General features: G+C 33.9%; 4 protein-coding genes across 7 annotated transcripts in view; 2 read left to right on the top strand and 2 right to left on the bottom strand.

Annotated features, from left to right (window-relative positions):
• LOC108742193 (protein unzipped) overlaps positions 1-15,523 on the top strand; it is an 18,983-nt gene extending 3,460 nt beyond the window's left edge. For all 3 annotated transcript variants that reach the window (XM_018477262.2, XM_018477260.1, XM_018477261.2), the window contains exons 2-3: positions 12,483-12,698; positions 12,807-15,523. In XM_018477262.2, coding sequence (XP_018332764.1) covers positions 12,491-12,698; positions 12,807-14,095 — 1,497 coding nt within the window. In that variant the 5' untranslated portion in view covers positions 12,483-12,490 and the 3' untranslated portion in view covers positions 14,096-15,523. The remainder of the gene's footprint in view (positions 1-12,482; positions 12,699-12,806) is intronic.
• Positions 1-17,321, bottom strand: part of LOC108742191 (mitoguardin) — a 23,290-nt gene extending 5,969 nt beyond the window's left edge. Inside the window, exons 1-3 of the mRNA XM_018477259.2 lie at positions 16,968-17,321; positions 16,759-16,909; positions 16,390-16,596 (exon numbers count right to left, since the gene is read on the bottom strand). Of these exons, the coding sequence (XP_018332761.1) occupies positions 16,390-16,596; positions 16,759-16,909; positions 16,968-17,063 (454 nt within the window). The 5' untranslated portion in view covers positions 17,064-17,321. The remainder of the gene's footprint in view (positions 1-16,389; positions 16,597-16,758; positions 16,910-16,967) is intronic.
• LOC108742188 (pre-mRNA-splicing factor SYF1) lies at positions 16,823-22,721 on the bottom strand. Of its 2 annotated transcripts, XM_018477256.1 has the most exons (3): positions 22,581-22,721; positions 20,017-22,519; positions 16,823-16,909 (listed from the first exon to the last, which is right to left on the bottom strand). In XM_018477256.1, the coding sequence occupies exons 1-2, from the start codon at positions 22,626-22,628 to the stop codon at positions 20,021-20,023; spliced, it is 2,547 nt and encodes an 848-aa protein (XP_018332758.1). In that variant the 5' UTR covers positions 22,629-22,721; the 3' UTR covers positions 16,823-16,909; positions 20,017-20,020. The 2 variants fall into 2 exon arrangements, with proteins under 2 accessions (XP_018332758.1, XP_018332757.1); XM_018477255.1 differs by lacking the exon at positions 16,823-16,909 and having other exon boundaries at positions 19,983-22,519.
• On the top strand, positions 17,418-19,958 carry LOC108742189 (F-box only protein 42). Its single transcript, XM_018477257.2, has 6 exons — positions 17,418-17,728; positions 17,861-18,157; positions 18,220-18,504; positions 18,559-18,770; positions 18,839-19,129; positions 19,195-19,958. Exons 1-6 carry the CDS (start codon positions 17,584-17,586, stop codon positions 19,648-19,650), a joined length of 1,686 nt encoding a protein of 561 aa, XP_018332759.1. The 5' UTR covers positions 17,418-17,583; the 3' UTR covers positions 19,651-19,958.

Raw genomic sequence — 22,721 nt, 5'->3', positions numbered from 1 at the left:
CTACTTGTCCTAGATTTTTTCTTACATTAATATTCGATCACTATTAAAATTTGACGGTGAAAGTAACATTGGTAATGTGTAGTAACGCAAAAAATAACGTCAAGTATGATTATGATAATAAATAAATTTTGTGTCTACAAAGGATCCATTAAACTGAAGATTATGTGTACCTATTTTAAGTATTTAGCTGATAATTCGACTGTGGCGTGTTTGAAACCGTTGACATGGTATTTATTGGTACTTGGTAATATGGAAAATTAATTAAAATGTCCATACGTATCTAGTTTAAAAATAAAAATTGTTGCAAGGCAGAAGTTATTTTCCTGGAGTTAAACGTTAGTTGAATTGTACATTATTAGTACAGTATCTACAGTTTGAAAATTGGTCCTTGTTGTGTGGCATTAACGTATGTAAAAGAGAAAGGTCTAGTAATAAACATTGCGCTATGTATTCCTAATTGTAACTTTTACACATTCAATGGTCACTTAAGTCAGATATTACCAGTGTATTTTTAACAACAAGGGGACTTAATAGAACCAAATGATTGGCAAGTTTTAACGATTGGATTGGAACTAGAGCGCGATGTTTTTTCTCATCATCATCATCATAATCGCCATCAGTCATCTACTTTCAGTCAGTCGTAAGCGGATGGAAAAGTCGAAAACGCTTTCATGTTTCATGTAATAGTCATTATTATGTATAAGTAATACTTAGTTGGTGTTGACAATGAGTTCACATTTAACGACTTAATAACGGTAAAGAATAAAACTTGAGGTTTGAAACACTTCTGAACGCCATCCACTGCCTTAGCATCTTTTCTTCTTTCTTCGCATGTTATAGCGATGAATGAATAAGAAATAACCGTTATGTTTGACGCCAAATTACCTACCTAGATCCGACCGGGTGTTTCCGGTTTAATAATAATATAATGGCAAAAAAAATTACCTTTACTACCTACAACTAGCGTGTAAAAGAACTCTTTAAATTCTCCGCGTCATTCAGAAAAAACGAATCAACCAGCAGCATTTTAATTACGAATCCACTGCCATATACATTATGAATAACGTGTTTAAAGTCAAGGTCGCCAATTGTATAAAACAATAGTAAAATTAAACGTATGACTGTTTAAATGATCGCAAATGATGTTTGGCATTATACAGGGTGCTTCGTAAACAGTGGATAACTTTTCAACTGTGTAAAAGAGCCTAAGACCATCCGGAAAATTAAAGCTTACTTTGTCAGCTTAAGACTGATTGGACTCGAGCCCCTACTCCTTCCTTATTCCGAGCCAATCTTCCCGAAAACTACAACATCAGTAAACTTCTTCTTCTAATATACATATCTGCAACTAACATTTGATGTCGCAAAAGATTCCCTATCATTCTACCTCTTCTTTTTTATATTAATTCAGTTTCTATTACTTCCCCTTGTAGTGAGAATCAAAGCCAGGATAGGGTCAACAAAAAGAGGCAGAAATAGGGATTACTTCTGTACTACAATGCCATTCAGAAGGTTTTAAAGTCACTCAGTTTCTGCAGAAACTTGAACCCTAGTGGAAAGCGTTGTAGTACAAAAGTAGTCAATATTTCTAATAACTTCCTTTGCACCAAAAGGTAAAACATGGACGTCGTTGGTTTAATAAATACCTAAATCCCTTTTTCCTCCTGTCCTGACTCTGATTTTTCACTAATCTTATAACTACCAATTGAATTTTTGGATGGCGTAGAGATTCTCCATATGCAATTGAAAGGTAATCCACTACTTACAGGACAATATATGCAGGCGCTTAGGATATTGTCCTTTATTAGTAATTGTTATTGTAACTGTGCTTTTGTTTAACGCAATCCGTTCTATATTTTAATAAAAGAAGGCAAGTTAAATTTTGCCTTGGTAAATTACTTTTCTTTTAATTTCCGTGATGACTTAGACTGTCGTACGTTTTAAAAACAATGAAGCTTTTGCAACTGCATAGAAAACAAATAATAGTTCCGTTGAAATGCAATTTACGTGTAAACTTATGGTGCATTAACCGTTACCTGAATAGTGCTTGAAATAACAATGAGGAAAATGTTTATTATTTTGTGGAAAACTGCAAAGTTTGTGCCCGAACAAAACCAAATATGCATTACGTATTGCAATGTGTTTATATTTGTTTATTCAGAATCAGCATTATAAGAAAATGTAATTGAAATGCTTGTTATCATTTATGAAGGATTCTATGGTAATATGTAAGATTTCGTAATTCGACGACAGTACGAAGTATTTCAATAAATGTTAATCAACATATTTTTTATTGAATTAACGTTATCCACATGTTATTAATTAAAAATGACTAATACTGCGCCAGATAACACAGATCGCATTCTTTTCAGAACAAACGTGTTAAGTAAAGTTGCATACAGACGTTACTCAATGTCAAGACATTAGTACCGTGCTTCCGAGACATTTATACGTATTGCATTATATTCTTTTGATATTTCAAAAATACTGAAATATTGCGAGCTCGAAACTGCCTTCCCAACTGAGCTTATTGATCCAATTTTGTCAACAGCTGTTGGGATTGTGAATTTTCCATCAGGATTTTCTCGCAACGCCTGGCTATTATTAGTAAAAACTAAATGTACACTTAGCATTTTATATTTCTCCTATTTTACTAAAATATTTAAATGTTTGCTAATAGTCTTCCGACTTATTTACTGAAATATTTATCTGTTATCTGCTAAACTAACAATAAAATCTAATCAAAATTTTTATAAAATCGGACAGATAAAGTTTATACATACACGAGTAGGTAAAATATCGATATATTATAATAAAAGGTTATAGATTATAGAATAAAATGAACATTTTCCTGCATTTTTAGAAATAGGGCAGATGTACGGAGGCAGGCAGATGTTATTTGAAAAGATGCTGGGGCTTAAATGAATAATTCCTTTCATGTTTTCATCCATACATTCGCATCTGCCGATAGCACAAAGTTATTACTGATTTCTGACCCTTTTTGCAATAAGAAACAAGTACCTACTACCTACCCAGAGCTAGAGAAAGTCTTCACCAGAAGAACTCTAAACCATAAGCCCAAAAATTCTTACTTAAAACACGTTAGCCCTTAAAGCTCCCATTGCATTTCATAATCCAAGTACAAATTAACTGGAAAGCAGCTTGTTTCCAATACAATTACAATTTAAAATGCAATTGGGACTTCAAGAATGCTACAGCAGTTTTAGGCTTAAGGTTTGGAGTTCTTTTGATTATGGACTTTGCCCAGCTCTGATAGGTGTAATATATTAATTTGTTATTTATAAATGAAGTAAAACCAGAGCTAAACAAAGCACTCGCCCAATAAGCTCAGAGTTCCAAGTACAAAGCTCTTACTTAATATACTTTAGCCTTTGAAGCCCTAACTATTAGCTGACAATTACATTGAATGTGTTTCAAGCATTTTGAATGAGCTTAAAGTCCTTTCAATCGCAAACTATAAAGCTCTTTTACAAAGTAACTTATTTATCAAGCCCTCAGGAAGACTGGAAGCATCATGCACATCTTCAAGCACAAAGTACTAAAGCTCTATTCAGATCTGAGTAAAAAACATGTTTGAAAATAACAACGATGCTTAATATTTCGTACCTGCTCAATTTTACCTAACAAAATTACCGTTACTACATAACGTATTTATGTTTATGACAAATTGAAAAGACAAACAAGAAAAATAACCAGTTGCACACACGTAATTTAAATATTTACTTAATCATTTAGAGCTTGCTTCGTAATTAACAAAATCTCAAAATTCGAATGATCTTAAAGAAGATAAGAGCGTAAAAAGTAGTCTTATGGATCATTACGAGAAATTTTTAGTATTCAAGAGGCAAGAAGACGATTGCTAATTAGAGTAATTAAATTAAACATGACAATTTCCTGTATGAGTGTTACGTTAACTAATCCTTAGTGAGTACTTCAGTAAGTTCTTACATAAAGAATTTTTTAAATGAGACACATTCTGGGCACGTTTTCTGAACAAACGTTTACAAGGTGATCCGTTTATTTAAAAAAGTCAAGCGGACCATTACAACAATAATTACTTGAATACAAGTATTAAATATGTAGTTTCAATTTTATTTTTATCTTTATTTTATGTGTATGTCGGCTCTTCTGTACGCGTGTTGTTCCCATTTGGGACATTTGTAGAGTATTCACTACAGAAAAGGTGAAAAGGTCAACTAGAACGTTTACAGGCGCCGCAAAAGAACACAAAGACCTTTGTTCATAACATTGTCGTAAGAGACTAAAGAGCAAAATTGTTAAATCTATAATAAAATAAAAAGAAAAAAACAGTCTATATTCTTTATAAACTATACGTATATATTTACTATTTGTTGTACGTATATGGTATAAAAAGTATTTAAAACTGAGAGCTTTAGAGCTTTGTGCTTTAAAATGTCCTTGTAGTCCTTTCAGGATACAATAATTCAAGTCTTTCTTGAACAACTACATACGTAGATGGGCTTAAAGGTAAACGAATTACTTTATACAAGTGCTTTTAATTTACAATACAAAGCTCCGTCAAAATGCTTAAAGCATTGCATTTATGCTACCCCCTATGAATAACATTTTCTATAATTGAAATAGAAGTTTCGTCTCGGGGTCTAAATTGAAATAAATAAGAAGGCATTCCTGCAACATGCATTTTTTGAAACTTGTTTAAATTTACAATCGCCTACACTTAAAACATGCAAACAGTTCAGTGTACTAATAAATTGCATGCCGCGTGGGCTTTGTGCAATTTCGGAAATTCGACAAAAAACTAATGATGCAACAGTTCTGTTCAATGAAATTCTTGAAAAGTTCATTAATCTTAGTTCTAATGTAAATTGTTTCATGTTTTTTTACTTCGATACTTTTAGGTTAATGGTGAAGGTGTGACCGATTTTGTGTAATTTTACCATTTTAAGCAAAAGCGAATTGTAAAATAGACAATTATATCAAAGGAAAACTAATTACACATTTATTAACATGTAAACTAGCCGATCCTATTGATGGAATAAATTTACGCTTTTAAAATTCAACAGGATCATGTAAATCTGAACCAAAAAATTATTAGATATTTGCTTTGATGACATTAACTCGTCGAAATCTTTGGTTGCAAAAGAAAAGATACAAACATAACTAAAAGAAGAGCCAGATGGTAACTTTGGCCAGGTGTAAAGCGTATTATTTAAAGAGGGTATTATAATGTACGTATGACTACCTATTACTTATAAGACTTCATTTTACACGAAGTTAACAAACTATGTATTGATATATCGCGAGTTGCAATATTTTGAAATGAAATATTCTATGTCTATTATGTAACTGCTTTATGGTATGTACAATTTTTCTGTTGAATTTCTTTGACCTAGTGTTGCGATCATATTTTATAGTAGCAAAAATCACAGATTGCCAGAGCTTCAAGTACACGTAGCTAACGACCGAACACCAATTTATTTTATTTTAAAAGCCTCATTAACAATTCCATTTATCTTAGCAGTCATCTATTGTTGAAAATTTTTATCTTCCAGAGTTTTAACGAGAGTAACAACACGGGTATTTTACACGATTATCTACGTATTATTATTTTCGTAACTAGAGGAAACTCGTTACTACAGTCCTGCTTCATATTATCGTTACTTATACAAAGGACAACCGCTCGTTTGCCTTTTCTAGTAAACCGTTATCGAAAATCTAAAAATTATTTATATCTCCACCTACTTACTGTCTAGTATATATTAAAACCGTAACATCTTATACCTAGCTGTTAAATTATTATTTAACTACTTATAACAGATACGGTTCATGATAGTTTCATGATTCAAATTGCCACTCCTGTTCGTACTTAACCAGCAAGTACCTACGTATTCTGTTTTAAACACAATTAACTAAAATTTGCGGAAGTGAAACTCACAAACTACCTATGTACCTATCTCTAGACAACTCGAAGAAGAAAGTTAAACATTTTCATCACGCAATATTTACGCTTTTCAAACGGTTGTACTGTTACATTGAGGTACAGCTTGCAGTCGATCGTTTTTGCACAGTTGCCTGAGTAGACGATATGCAATCATTGCAGTTATTATTTATTGATAAGTAAACGTAAACGGACCGCATAATGGGTATAATCTTTACCGCTAAGATAATATTATGACAACTCGTATATGTATAAAATGCGCTTTCAGCTATCAAGTGTTTCTCATATAATCGATGTAATAAAAACCTTTTTAAGGATATACAAATATTTACTTGCGTACATTTATAACTGTTACGTTTGTTTTCATACATAACAATTTCAAGTGTTGATACCTGCAATAAAAACTGCACAATTACACACAAAAAGATGGGATGTGGTGGCCGAGAAAATGCGTTTTTCTATGGTTAGTTTTTTTGCCAGGGATCATCGAAGTTGATCACTATTGATTTGGCTATTAAGGCTAATACTTGACCGATTTCGCTGAATAAAAAGTTAAAGAGTTCATGGAGAGAAATATTCAAATTGCATCAAAATAGATGCTCGAATTAGTGGGAATCAAAGCTGGGCAGAGCTTCAAATGGGTTTTCAGGAATGCGGTAGGGTGCTGCTAGCAAGGATAATGGCAGGATTCTTTTGCGAGGAAGTCATCGTTGCCTATTCATTACTTTTTAAATAGCGAAGGTAAAAATTTGCAAGTTTCCATTAACTATACAACGCATATCGTATGTATAGCACCTATTATGTACTTAGCAAAAGCTACGTTGCGTTAAGTCGTGGTTGTCAGAAATATACAGAACCGGCTTTTTTAATTGTACAGGCGTGGAATATGGTCGTTTTGTCATGGCCAGCGCGAATACCGAGAAATGTGATATTGTGGAAAGCACCTATTGTTGTCACCTTATTTCGTAATATAACTTTCAACAGTCGTCACCGTAAAAATGAGTAAAAAAACACTCACTTAACGCTCCTGCTCGGGCATCCTTGGAGCCACAAACTACATCTGAACATACATTAATGAAAATTGCACTGGTCCTTCCTCTGTGGGGTTTGCAAGGACTGTAACCAGTGTTTCAGGTGATAGAAAAAGTAAGAGAACAGAAGGCGTTATGGATTTCCGATAGGAAATGGAAATATAGAATGATAGGAGACCTTCTGAGACATGAAGAACCAGTTAGAGACATAGTAGAAGCAGAAACGGGAACAACGAAGAACAGAGACGAAGACGAAGGCCGAAATTAGCTTACTGTTACGTAGGGATGTGGGTCACATTAAAGAAAAGAAAATAAAACGCTTTTCGAGTTTTCAACTTACATATATATGCCATTTTGTAAGGATTTTTCAGGGTCAGGAAATGATATGTCACAATATTTCTCAAAAAGGACAAAATGACCCGGATGAGCCCAGCTTTCTTTGTGTCCATTACGAACATAACACATCACGAAAATGTGTCATTGTATATGTATAGTCAGCTAAGTACACATAATAATTAAGTTTTTCGTGAATAAATTGGACAAAGTGCAATGAAAAAGAAAAAAGACCAAGTTCAATGGCCAGCATTTTCAAACAGGCAGCGCAGCGTTCAAACAGCTGGAATTAAAAATGTTTCGCACCGACAAACATGACCCTGGCCATGAACTGCTTCCATGGCATATTATGCCCATGTGTCAACGTATGTGTGTACTTAAAAAAAAAAAAAGAAAATCAGTCGACGTATATGAAACGAACTGAGAGACAAAATCGCAAATGGTTTTCATATTTCCCCGCAACAGACTCTGATGTTTTTCGCACCAATAATAAAACTTGTATGAGAGCATTATACCAAATATTTAGGAAATAGAAGCCCAAACGTTTATTTTCCTTCAATAATTCAATAGATATGACAAAGACAATGGAACAAAATCATTAGTTTCGGCAATTACTGACCGATGAGAGATTTTTCCACATTTGCAAGGTACAAACCGCAAAATAAGAACAAAAGTCCATTTGGCACGCGTTTGGCATCGAAATTTTCGAGTCCGAAACCAATAGTTGCAAAGCAGGTGACCTTCGTTATTTGGGCACAAAGGATATCCCAAAAGAGAACCGGTCCGATCTTCCAACTACCATTTCATTCTCTCTTTATGGCGAACGAAGCGTGGAATTTCGGTCACGAATTCCACTGACGAAAAGCGCTACCGCATCTTTCATATCATACATTTACAGGTATACTAAACTAAGGGCAACGTTAAATCAAACATTACTTTTAAACACCCTCATAAATTTTACAATCAACCGAATGTATGCTCCTATTACACATTACGATGCCTACGCAACAACAAAAGTTTTTGATTGAAAACGCTTTACAGCCCACACTTCCACATTATCTCATATAACATCCAGTATATTATGCCGTACCACCTACTACTTACGACAACAGTTTTCCTTTTCACGATCAAGGTTAATATAAGTGTGTTTTTCTGCAATTGCCTTCACTAATAAACAAATCATTATTTAAATCGTTTTAAGTTGTATTAGTGCGTACGCATCTCATCAACCCACCGCATTTTTGTGCGACCAAATTAAGACCATTTACTAGAAAATTTGTCATAGCTTGTAGTAAATTTACAACTTCGTCAACCTACTTATACGTTTTTTTTTTTTTATTGATTCATCCTGTCTTGTTCCTCTTTTAAGTGATCTAATTCATGAATAACAGATCTACGCAATTTTGACTTGTCGTCCACTTTCAATTAGAGCGTAAGTCAATGATTTGCAAGTTTGTTTTTCATATTAGTCAAAGATACTTCCAGAGTGTCTTTGTCTTTTATTTCCAACGACAAGCTAATTAAATATTCGTATAAAAAGAAGCGAATAGAAAGGCAGAGTATCTTACAGTATGTATTATTCAGAACATGTTGCGAGTGCCGAGATGCATGAGGTTATACGTGAAAAAGTTAAAAACAGCTAATAACTGATTAAGTATTCTAGGTAAACGAGGCAAATTTATTTAAACATTTCCACTTGTAAAGTGCATTGTTATTAATGTCAAAGCAAATCTCACTATAAATAGACGTGAATATAATTGCTGACCTCCAATTTAACCACTGTTTGCTATGACCAGATTTTATTACCAAGTGATAAATATCCAACTCGTGAAATGTGACACATTTTAACTAACACATATTGTTGTTATTCTTATGTAATATGTACCTGATTCATTTATTGAACCATTATACAACTTGTAGCCTTAACCTCCCCTTATTACGTAAATTTGGAAACCGGACATGGGCCGCCCGTGTGGCAGGCACCAGCTAATCTATCGCTGATGCTTCTTGTGAAGTTTACGTAACTTATACTATTTTCCACTGGTATTAATTATAAATTCGTTTTTGATTAGTGAATACAAATGGTAAATTGCCAACTACTTTAAAGGCAATAGTCTTGATATACCAAAATGAATTGCTAGAAATACATACGCTTGCTGCTTTAAGAGGTTCCTATAAAAAATTGCTTTATGTCCTACTTTTCAATTACAGTAGCACATACTTTAACCATACATGGTAAAAAGAAATGGTTTGTGAGATTATATGTTGTGTAAACGATGGTTTAATAAATTGTCCACAATCAATTTCTCATTTTCTTTAAAAAAAAGGAAGTATTCTATAAGCGTTACGAGAGCTATTACGTGTTAAACAATCTCGAATAGGTATGTCCGCTAGTCACTATTCTATGTCCGTACGTGACAAATTAAAACGATGCGGATTTTCTTAATTAGGTTTACACAGAAAGTTCATTAGAATCAATTTGCATATGTCAACAACGTTTACTTGGAGTCCAGTCAAGGTTTTTGGTCAAAATCAACCATTGCTGGCAAATAAGTAAGTCAAACTTTTCCAAATAAAAATAAAAATTTATTTTTTTTAATGAGTAGAACGGACACGTCATTATTTTAACTTTATTTTTTATGATGCTCCGAAATGTTTAAAGTTAGTTTCAATTCATCTTTATGATGTAGAGGTCTACACCGTTTTAATTAACTATGCAATTAATTAAGAGAGCAAGAGTAAATATTAACTCATCTTTTATCATGTGCGTTATAATGAAGAAACTTTTGAAGATGGACATCAACCGGTCATCACCTACCAGCTAGACCTAAGAATAGGTGTGTCGTAATTTCAGACATGAATATTTTTTACCTCGTAGAACAGGACAACCGCTTATATAATATAATTTGTTGACATGATATTATTGTCTAGCAAAACCTGTTTTTTTTTATGATATTCTTAAGGAATGTATTTTAAGTTAGTATATTTTTTTACTGCAATGAAAAAAGGAGTCTAAAATATTGTATCTGAAGAATTATTAATTGCTTCTTTATAATCTGCGGTCTACCTACATTTGAGATGCGGTCATTTCGTTTGTGTTGTTTTTTCTACTGGAACCGTATGATTCTAGCCTAATCGAACCTTAACCGAAAGTTATGGTACGAAAAGGCAACAAGAACGAAGTGATCATGTCCTTAGAGATTAATAATTACCCAAGTGCAGGTAGACCGCAAATCAAAGCAGCACCTATATTTTCTGCAATTAACAAAATAATTATAACGGTTTCAATTATTTTTTAATTACGATTTTTATATGCACTATTATTGTAGGAAGTTGTCTATCATAATAGAGAAACGTAAAAAGTTATAATAATATATCTATTAGTAACATACCTAACTGTTTATTTTAAATCAGCCTAATTACCAACCGTTTAATTAGTGTAACGATGGTTTTATATGATGACAAGAATTATTGTTGCGATTATAATTACTGACGATGAGATGCGGCTAATGCACCCGAATAATGATTTATTTGCATAGACAGACTAAGAAATAAAGTGTTAAATTTATTTTTAATAATTACTGTATTTGCTTACGTTATCGTTGCAAAGTTGATTAACTATCTGAAAAAGTTCACTGAATTTTCTTCTTGGGAGTCAATCAATTAATTAAAATAAAGATGATTAATTAATTGTACCATATATTTTGGTAATTTTTTTAAATTCGACTGTAAAGGAACTTTTTTAGTTGCAAAAGATATGCAGATGGAAACTATTAATTAGGATAATGAACGACTATAACACAACCATATGAGTTACATTAATAAAAATTTCCTGTGTTCAATTAGTTTTTCGTATACGGAGCGTTTCTTTTTCTTCGCTATAAATTTATTGTCTCCGGAAAACGTAAGAGGTCTCAAAAATCAAGGGTAAAAAAACGATATTCATGAGTTAAGCGAGTTAATAATTAAAAACCGAAATGGAGGGCGAAATGAATATGAAAAAGCGTATGTCGCAGGACTAGACGTTTGTGCGGCCTGTCGAAGGTGGGGGTGGAAATCCCCCGAAGGCAGCCTGCTTAGGTATTACAACGCAAGATAAGAACACGGGTGTTGTCATAGTAACAACGTAATCGCCCTGAAAGAGCACACTAGTGCAGGATGTACGTAAGTAGTTCAGTCTAATGAAAATTTGTCCGTTGACGATCGAGGAAACAACTTCCTTGAAAAAAAGCCACTAATAATATTGCTAAGATTACTCGCTCACTCATTTTTTAATCACGACAAAGAATGCCTTTCGAAATAGGTACGGTTTGCTCGTGCTTATCTAATACTTCGTGAATTCCGAAATAATGTAAACTGTTGGCGCCGCAGTTATTACCTTCTCTAAGCACGGAATAGGTACAATATGCAAAAGTATGCTACGTGTAGAGAATATTAAGATCGGGCAATTTATTTATTACAAACGGCACTATTATTTTGTAACAAAAATTAAACGCCTCAACAATGAATACAGAAGAAAAAAAGTCTTTCTTCCTTTCACCCTTATTTATTAAATTTCAAAGCAAATAATAATAGTGGTTCCATTAAACGTTATGCCAGTACGGGTGTACGTGGAAGAGCCATATAGAATCTAATAAACTTTAACTGAAACTGACAAGTCTGATTAGGTTGAATGGATTGAATAATGGTTACCAACATATTCTTATGCATATGCATGTATACATGCATTCATGCAGGCCTTTAATCAAGCCAACATCACTAGACATTCCAGCCAGACCAGTTGATAGAAATTAAAAAGCCATGAAAAACTGCATTGTATATTTTCCAAAATAACATATTCATATCTGATGATTGGATACGATAAGTTCAAATAATTTTTTCACTCTGGTTGATTGGGTGATTGTAAAAAGTTAACCGGTTTAAATTAGCGGTACCCTAATTGAAAACAATTTCTCATGCTTATTGATTTTAATTAGCTTTACACTTTATATGAATCACATACACATGTAGTTGGAAGAAACCAACGGCAATCTTAATTCATCAGAGAATGTACCTTTTTCAATTGAGGTAAAAGTTTTGTATAGCGAACCGCCTACTTTTGTTAAGCAAAAACGAATTCTAAAAGATTGTACCAAGAAGAAAATTATTGTCATTGCTATACTGGTTTTTCGTTTCAGATACCAACATGGGGGTAAAAACGACGACGTACGGTTTATGCCTTTTTTTGTTAGCCATTTCAATTCCTCGTATTTCTGGCGACTCGCAAGTGTTGATTTTAGCAGAAAATCTCGTCCAAGTTATTACATCCAGTACGTTGGAATGGTTACCGGCAAGTAGCAATCAAAACAAAACTTTAGAAAACGCTGTTGTAGGAGCAGTGCAAGTTGTTAAAGGTAATTCTTACATTCAAATATCCTAATCTATTTAGGTACTCGGATGGCCACAAAGGAAACAGAACAATTATAAACTTCAGTACAAAAAAAAGATGTTTACTATTTCAGATGATTCAGCTGACAAGTCCTTGGGCAGCGTTTCGAGCGAATCCGTTTACGTCTGCAGGGCGAGACAGAACGTTTTTTGGGTAGCAGGGCAATTACGGCCGAAAACGAGAAAGTGCACGATCTCTTTGCACGGGATCGTGCATCATTTCGACAATTACGAAATATTAATAAACGTCGAAGGATCGGCCAGAATAAGCTGGGTTGAACGCAATAAGTATACGCTCAATCCACAAGGATCGGTAACCGGAGGCGAAGAACCTTTCCGTAACTTTATCGCCAGGAGGGCAAGGGATCAACAGGTCGAGGAGGGGTCTCTCAATTATCTAATGGGCAAGTTGGATCCTTCCGAGAATCTGGGCAAATTCACCCTTGTAGATGAAAACGATAACGAACGCGAATTCGAAGACGGTGAGGTATTGGTAGAAACGGAACCGGAACGTTACGAATTCATCAACGTAAAATTCGACTACAGAAAGAAAAGGAAGCCGAGAAACCACAAGGTTTTGGGCAAAGTTCTTCTCAAAAACGAATTGAGCGATGAAATGGGAACTCAACGGGTAGAGTCTGTGATAAGTTACAACTTCACCTACTCCCTATATTGGGGTCACGGTCACGGTCTGCTCACCGGTTTACCGTTTACCATAATCTTCCCGAACCAGACAACATACGACGGAAAATGGAGCATTTCGGACACTGTGGAAAAAGTCAATATTCACGAGGTGGAATATTTCCTGGCACCGGGAACCGCCGTCGAGGCCACACTATTCGGGAACTACGGGGAGCTAGATATCCCCTACACGGCAACCGTAATCGCATATTACAAAGACGGCGAAACAAAAGAGCGTTTGATAAAAGAAAGCCGACGAGAAACGTCCATGTTCGACTTGAAAGTGGAGTACGGAAGGGCGTTCTTTATCCACAATAACAGTTACGTGCCCACAACGACGACAACGACCACCACGACAACCACCACGACCACGACGAGGACCACGACAAAATTGACGACAACGACTCAGGAAGCCGTTCCATTGACTCCGCCGGCAATCGAAGAGACCACCGTTGGAAAGAAGAAGATTGCTGAGGACGGTGCCTCGTCTGCTATAGACAACAAGGGAGAAAACGATGTCATGGCGGATGACAGTGGAGCCCAACAGTTGAAGAAGAAGATGCTCGATACCCAAGAAGATATAAATTCTGGTGCCTCTATCGTTAGAGGAGGAGGCATTGTCTTTAACTTGATGCCATCAGCACTGTTATTATTATCGATATGCCTTTTCAAAATTTCGTAAGATTCGAATGCGAAATTAAACAAATAAAAATGAGATGTTGAAGGTAGTGATATAAAGTATAATACAAAGCTTCTGCTTGCAACTGTAGAATGATCGTATGTGAGTTGGGTGAATGTTGTTGTATGTGAGTGTACATATTTCTAAGATTGGTCAGTTTTGGGAAACTTTTTACATCGAGCGAACAAAAATTGGTGTTGGGTGTGAAAAATCCCTTACTATTAATTAATATCCATCATTCGTTTCCTCTTCTAGCGTATTAGAATTTACATTCCTTCATTATTATTTGTTCTGATGATCGTGTAAATATATTATTATTGTATTATTATAATCCGACGTGTAAATAAGTGAAAAGTTAAGAAGTCGATTATGAAAAGAGTATAGAGAGACGAGTTGACAACGGTGATATTTTTCGTACACAGATAATAACTACGTCCAAATGTAGTGTAGCTATAAGCTATGTATGTATGTATGTAAACGTACCGACGTTTTCTAGATAGATATACATAGGTTTGAATAATAACTAGAGAGATGATATTTTTTCAAGCGAGAAACCCATTTGTAGCTACTAGCAAGCAATAGGTACCTATTGTACCAGTGTAACGTGTATAGCGTTAATTATGTTTTGCGGGGATTTTACATGGTAAAGCATTGGCAGTTACGAGAGAAAGTACAAAAAAATAGTTCAGTACTAAAAAGATACCCATGTATTATACACTTTGTTTTCCTTATTAATTAAATCACCTCCACTTTCGCGTTATTTTCATTCAATCACGTCTTTTGATTGTTTATAATTAATATAACAAATTTTAAAATTAAATCATCTGCTGCAATCTAAATTAGCAAAAAAAGCTCTCTAAATATGTATATTTCTATCGATGCATGTCTAGTTACAGTGTCTGAAAAAGCTTTCTGCATAAAAATTTGTATTTATAAAATATTTCTTCGCATGTGCCTCTTTCCACCTACCAAGTTTTCGAAAAAGGTTCTAATTGATTATAGTTAATCTCCATGCATTAATTTATTATTTATAGCTTTACTGAAGTTAAAAATTATTTAGTTAATAATAGTTACTATTAAATTTAGGTCTTCAAAAAACTGTATTGAGGACATTCCCTGTTCTTTTTTTGTTTGAGTAAAAGTAAGAAACGAAAACGTTTGTGTTAAAATTTTTCTCAGTACCTTTATAGCATCTCTTTCACATAATATTATACATATATGTGTGTATATTTATATTTAAGATTACGATATTTGTATTATATAGTTCCTCTTCAGAAAAAAAGCCATTTAAGCACTGAATATGAATACAATCCGACCTAAATAGCGTATTATAAATCGTAAATTATAATCTGTGAATAGTAACCAATATTTGTTGTAACATATACTCATGTAATTGTAGATAAACAAAAATAAAAAGAAACAGAAGCACTTTACTGACTTTTCTATTACGATCGTTATTAGCCTTGAGATAATCCTGATAATGGTTATTAAAAAAACGAAAATTTTGTATTTCTCGATATTTTACTGTAACAATGTGTAAAATCAGGAAATGCGGAGTTTTACCGCTATCTTTTTATGTCGAAGGTCGATTACAGACAAGAAGTCCGAACGGCGCCAGGGGTGCGTCGCGACGCTAGCTTTTTACGTAGCACTCTTGACGACATGTCGTCTGCGCCCTACTTCTTGCATGCTCATAAATCCTCCTTGTTACTATTACTATTTTAAATACGACTGCAATCCCTAACACTAATATCGATTTTAAAAATATAAATTCACGTTACTCTAGTAACCAGATACGACTCTTGAAGAGTAATTAAACATATTTAGTTAAATAGCCAAAAATTAAAAAACAAAATTTTAACAAAAAGCAAAACTCAAAAATTTAAAACAATGAAAGTCAAAACCGAATTTATTAAATTTAGTTTTTGCTTATTTTTAGTATAATTTCAAATGTAAACAAAAATATTAAGAGCAATTAATCTCTGCAACATGGATATGCAAGGTGTATGTTGGGTTGCATACTTTCTATTAATACTTCCGTAAAAGAGTATATTTTAAAGAATAATAACACCGAAATTTTTGAAAACGAGAAATAAATCATTCAAACCTACATAAAATCAGGCACCCATATAATATTTTTATCAGATTAATAATTTTTTATGTCTTACTTATCGTGACATCCAACTTTTTGTTTCATACTATACCAACATTATTAACATGTACCATTAAATAATTAAATCTTTAAGAAATCCTTCAATAAAGAGTAGCAAAATAAATAAAATTGTTAACTGACTTACCCATAACACCCAATTGCTGTGGAGTTAAACGAGTTCCATCACCAGCTTCATTAATTACGCAGGTAGATGCGATTGCTTTCATGCCACTCCCTGATGCAACTGATCCTTTTTCACTGGTAACGCCAAGTACTGAATTTTGCCTTGTAGCAGAGATCCTATCATAATATGCACCACTTCTACGAGTACTGCTTGCTAAACTTACGACATCTGCAAAACAAACATTATTAAATATTGCATGGAAAAGTGATTGATTTTAGATAAATGACCATAATAACTACCTATACAACTTTTATCCAAGTAATTGTGATATTTTAGAGTGCAGTATTTTAAATAAAGTCTGATATATTTAAGCAAGCAGTTAATTCTTACCTCCATTAGGGCTTTTGAGTCCAGAATTTCTGACTCTTCGACTGTACTGCTTCTTGAGCTTCATGGGATCCACAATTTGTCTTTTTCGTCGCATATACTTGGCAAGGACTCCCAGCAGAGCTACGCTGGAGGCGACCGATAAAATTACAACCTGGAACAAATTAAACTAATAAATAACAGAACATTAAGCTAAATAACAAGATATCAACCTTTTGTTTTGTAGTTAGGGAAAATCCACCAGGGATAAAATGTGTAAGGTTTCTAAAATGTTTCCCAATTGATTCTAAATGAATTATAATCGGCATTTTCTGTTTTATTTTAAAAACTTGAGTTAAAAAGGTAATGTTGAGGTTATACCTTCATTTCACTTAACAAATAAAACACATACTTTCACTGACATCAGTAAAATACTCAATCATTTCTTGAATAAGGAATACGATAAAATGTAGTTTATTTTCGATAAAATCATAATTTGTGGTCAATTACAAATTAAAATCCGCGGCATATTAACGAGAAAGTTCTCTGCACAGCTGCCTGTGATAAAGTGGTCTTACTAAACTAACTAATCTTAGATAGTAACCTGTCATGTACTTCTATTTTAAACTGTTAACTTCACCATTTTCCGCTAGAGGCCTCATATGAACTGCATGATGACTAAATGACGTCAAAATATCAGAAGAAAAATATTTGGTTAGGAATTCAAAGATTTATTTTGGTATCGAAGAAATGAAAACATGTAGCAAAAATCAAATTCATTCGCAATATATACTTTATTCAAGCTAGACACGTAGTACTGATGTGAGTTTGTGCAGCGTCTAAGGGAACATGGAAGCAAATTTATGTAAAAAAATGTGCACTGTGGAAGATCTTCCCGATGAAGTCCTGGAATTTATTTTAAGTTTAATTCCACCCTACAAAGATCTTCATCAGTGTATGCTAGTTTCGAAGAGATGGAGGAAATGCGTTTGCAGTGAGTATTTTCGCTTACTCATACTTCTAATTTTAGGGTCTCAAACAAAGCACTTCCTTTGTATAGGTTATTTTAAGAATTGTTTATAAATTGCAAAAGAATATTAAATATTAAGTTCAATGCCTTTTTAAGATGTTACCAAAACAAGAATTAGGAACTTGTATAAAGCAATTTCTGATTTTGATATATCATGGCACTCCCTAACCCCTATGCCAATGGCCCCTGCTATAACAAAGAGATATTCTCATGTAGCAGCTGTACATGAAGATTCAATGTATGTTTTTGGTGGTTGCACTTGCACTATGACAACATTCAATGATTTATGGAGGCTTGATTTATCAAAAAGACAATGGATTAGACCTCTCACAATGGGAACTTACCCTTCTCCAAAAGCATGCTGTTCAATGGTCTCTTATAAAAATGAATTAGGTATTTATAAATTCTAATCGATTTTGAAACGCACAGTAAATCATGATATTTTGAACCTTTAGTGTTATTTGGTGGCTGGACATATCCTCCAGCATATCCCCTTCATCAGAGCATACATCTATTTAATGAGTTACACACATATGACATTCCTGCAAATAGGTGGACTTCAATAAATACAGAGGTTTCTCCACCACCCACTGCTGGTCATTCAGCAACTGTTCATGGAGATATTATGGTAGTCTTTGGAGGCCTTCAAAGAGCCAATAATGTTGTTCATTCCATAAAATCCAATGATATTTGGACACTTAATTTGAAGACATGGACATGGCATAAACAAGAAGTAATTGGTATATGAAGGAAACACTTTCTGTTTGTATATATTAACAAGATTATTTTTTTAGGGCATGTAAAACCAACTGAAAGATATGGTCATTCACAAACTGCCCTTGATGACAAACATATACTCATAATGGGTGGTTGTGGAGGACCTAAATTTAATTATTCTGATTCCTGGCTTTTGATCATGGATGGTCCATTGTGGAAATGGAAGAAAGTAGAAATCAAAAATAGTAATGATGCTCCTCCTACCCTTTGGTGTAATCCTGTATGCAAAGTAAGTTAAAGTTCGTCTTAATTACCATATATTTACTAATTTTCAAATCCATATTATAATTCTTGTAGGTAGGAGATAAAATAATTGTTCTTAGCCGTTGTCGAACTAACAGCTCTCTAAAGTTCGTGTATTATTCAAAAGGAGTGTGGATTCCTCCAGTAGAGAGTGTTGCTGAACAAAACCAAAGAATCGATTCAGCAAATCGGACGGTAGATCGAGATGAGAATGTAAATGGAAAAAGAGGCCTTTTTAGGAGCAAAACAGAAAATATCGGGACTCAACCGCAACCTGGTGCTAGTCATGAAAGTGGCAATAACAGCAGTAACAATAAAAAAGGACAAGACCAAAGAGAAGCAGAGGTAAAGTTTTCAAAACGTAAATTGTTTTATATTTATATAAAACAGTGAATATTTTATATTTTTAGACTGATGATTTATCAAATAGGTCAAGTTTACATTGTAGACGTAAAATCCCTGAAGATAAACAAAAAGAAAGATTAGAACGGCTTCGTAGATTAGAAGAGAAATTAAGAAGCCAATTTTCGAATTGTAATGGCAATGGTAAACCCCAACCGAGCGAAATTTGTGTAGTTCCATCCCCAAAGAAACAAAAAATAAACGTGTTAGGAATGTACGTTTTAGACATTTCGCATGTCACCGATGAAAACCCTAGTGTTACGTGGCTACCGGTGAAGAATGACGGTGCATTTACCCAAGGACCTGAAGAGACCATTCTTTACACTTTGGTTGCAGGAAAGTCAGAACTTATCATGTTTGGAGGTATTCAAAAGGAAGCAAATGGAATAGCATGCACCACCAATCTTAAAAATCAAGTTTCTAATTCTTTGCATTTTATTGGAGCCCCAAAACATATTATTTAGGTTATTTATAAAATGATACCAATTTCGTGTTTCTTGCCATGTTAAAATCATTTTAAATATATACCGACCTCTTTTTATCAATTATTAATTTTATAAGGCTTCTAAAATTGTCATAATTATTCATTTTATAAATAAAATAAATAAATAGCTTAGCACTTTACTATAAAATGTGCGCAAAATTAACATTTAAACTTTAAGGCAAAAAGTTACACAGAATGTACAAATATGATTACACATTCGTTCAAAACTGAAAGAAAGTACTGTGTTGTACCTCTGTGTGCAATAAAAATAAAGATGTTTGAAAATCATTCTTGTTTAAATAAATTCCGTAGAAGAGTTAAATTATTTTAATTATGAAAAACTTACTTAATTACATTTCTTCTTCTTCATCAGACTCTTTCCTTAGGTTTCCAAATACTTCAACTGGAACATTCTGCTTTTCAATTATAACGTCCTCACTCTGTTCTTCGTCATCTATGTTAATTTCATCAGGATTAACGACTTTATCGGCACTTTCACCACCATCACCTTGAGTATTTCCTCTTACAAACATAATGTTTCCAGATTTAGTAGCAGATGATCCAGACATTTCAAACGCTTTTGCTTCAAGAAGTCGCATATCGTCTTTCGCTCCCGGAGCTAAGTCGGCTATAGTTCCAGCAGTGCTAGTAGCTGAACCAAGCATTTGGGCGGACATCATATTTACTTGTGTATTGTACGTCGCCTGCACGCTACGTTTGATTCTTAGCATCTCCCTCATGGTGTCTTCATTGCCATGCCGAATTTCGAATTCTTTCCATGTTTGCCAAAATTCGATAGTAACTCGAGGATCACAAATTTGACTACAATGGGCGTAAATAGCTCTTGCTCTATCAATTTCTCCAAGTTTAGTTTCCATTTCGGCAAATCGTAGACACATTTCCCTTGTTTTATCTTCTTGAAGGACCTCGATGGCCTTTTCGTAGATTTGCCTGGTTTTCGGTATTCCATATATTTCGGCGGCTTTTTTAATGTAAATATTGAATATTTCAAACATTTCTTCTTGAGGTACAGCTTGAGTGGCTCGCTCATAAACAGCCATGGCATGTCTAGCCATTCCATGTTCTTCTTCTAATTTGGCATACAACAGATATATTGATTTGGCAAACTTGCTTGGACAGTTTTCCAAACACTGTTCAAACAAATCTCTTGCTCTTTCAAGTTTTGATCCCCCATAACGTTTTAAAAACTTTGTTAAATACGTATTCCAAATATCGTACACGTTTGGCCATTTAAAAAGTGATATACCCTTTTCATATGCTCTAAACGCTTCCTCAAAATAGTTGTGCTCTTCTAAAAACAAGCCGTAATTTATTATTATTTGAGGAGTAGCAATTCTGAGGTCTAAAATACGATCGTATACGGCTTTGCATGACTTAAAAGTTCCAAAACTTTCTTCCAGATCTGCGTACATAGACCAGAGCTTTAATGATTTGTAAAGCCTTGCTTGTACAGTTTCGGATTCATCGTGATAACTAATTTTCTTGCTTGGTATAACAGTTGCCTTATGCATCAGCTTTAACGCGTCTTCGTAATTTTCGTTTCTGATTTCCATTTCTGCCCATTCACACCATACTGTAGCTAAATCGTCGACTTTAATGAAAGGTACTAAAGTGGCCTTTTCAAAAATCAGGCGCGCATCTTCTGTTTGACCATTTTTCTCATAAAATTTAGCAAATTCCACCCACAATGTGTGGAGCTTTCCCACTGCTAATTTTGGTTCCACTGTTTGTACTGCTTCAGTGTATGTATTTATTATCTCATGAGGCTTTCCTTCATACAACTGAACTCTTTTGTGCCATTCTTGCACATTGTGTGGATTTTGTCGTAATAATACGGAATTTAATAAGAGTAAACGCCTGTCCATTAAGTATTCAAATCTTGCCAAACGTAGTTCTAAATCGATGTCATCATCTTCTGTTGGACTGGACATTTTAGCTACCTCTTCCATTCTTTTACTCAAACTTAATTCTTCAAATTGTGCATAAGCATCAAAAACTTGAGTAAAGTCTCTAACAGTGGTAACTGTTTGTATTGCTTCCTCATATATGTCCCTGGCGCGGTCAAATAAGCCGCTACGGACGTAATAATCAGCCAAAGAATTCCACAAGTGTCCTAATTGATCAGTATATCTTCTCAAACCACCTCTTATGATTGCATCAACGTTTAGAGAATGAACTTTATCAGGATTTTTTGATATAAGATCACAAAGTTCGTTCCAAAGCTGATGGTTAGATTTGCCATGCTGTGATACGAAGTTCTCATCGTTTACTATTTTAGCTAAAATAACTGCTGATTCATCTAATCTATCAACCTCTGTAAGATACTCAATGTACTCTTCAGCATTTTCTGGAAATAATTTTAAGTATCTTCTAAAAACTCTAGTAGCAGTTTCTGCAATGTTATGCTTTTTAACAAATGATAAATACAGAGGCCATATTCGATGATGTTGAGTAATGGGGAGTGCTCTAAGTGCTCTGTCAAAAACATGCCTAGTCCTGGTAATTTTACATTGATCAGTTAGAAATGTACAATAGTCCATCCAAATTCTAGGCATCTTATGCATAAAAACTAAAGCTCTTTCAAAAGCATTGTTTACTTCTTCATACAGTGGATCTGTAATGCACTTTTTCTTAACTTGTTGCCTTCTGATTCTCAAATAATTGTACCACAACTTGTAAGATCCAGGTAATTCTTTTAGAGCCCTTTCATATATAATATTTACTCCATTTTTTGGTGCATTCTTCTTATGATCTATATAACGAAGCCAATGTTTTACTGAAAATGGATTTCTTAAAATTTCTTCTTCATAAGGAAGATCTTCGTCGGTCTATAAAAGTGAATGAAAAAATTAAGAAACGCGAAACTTTAAAAAACGTTGTCTTACTTACAAATATTATTTGAAAAGATTCTTTATCTGCTGAGGAGGGCATTTTCATTTAATATTTAACAACACAATTAAAAAATACTTATAATCACTTTTAAAACTTAAATTACAAATAAAAACTTCAGTTATCATCACGTATATTTGT

The sequence above is a fragment of the Agrilus planipennis genome, unplaced genomic scaffold (genome assembly GCF_000699045.2).
Source record: "Agrilus planipennis isolate EAB-ADULT unplaced genomic scaffold, Apla_2.0 scaffold283, whole genome shotgun sequence".
Taxonomy (NCBI): domain Eukaryota; kingdom Metazoa; phylum Arthropoda; class Insecta; order Coleoptera; family Buprestidae; genus Agrilus; species Agrilus planipennis.
Note: the sequence above shows the minus strand (reverse complement) of the source record. Positions and strands in the feature narration are given on the sequence as shown.

Bases quoted from the DNA above. Each gene is read 5' to 3' on its own strand.
- LOC108742189 (XM_018477257.2), top strand. From the start codon at position 17,584: ATGGAAGCAAATTTATGTAAAAAAATGTGCACTGTGGAAGATCTTCCC. The intron at 17,729-17,860 runs GTGAGTATTTTC...TGCCTTTTTAAG, and splicing joins ATGGAGGAAATGCGTTTGCA to ATGTTACCAAAACAAGAATT. The intron at 18,771-18,838 runs GTAAGTTAAAGT...TAATTCTTGTAG, and splicing joins GGTGTAATCCTGTATGCAAA to GTAGGAGATAAAATAATTGT.
- LOC108742188 (XM_018477256.1), bottom strand. From the start codon at position 22,628: ATGAAAATGCCCTCCTCAGCAGATAAAGAATCTTTTCAAATAATATTT. The intron at 22,520-22,580 runs GTAAGTAAGACA...TCACTTTTATAG, and splicing joins AATCTTTTCAAATAATATTT to ACCGACGAAGATCTTCCTTA.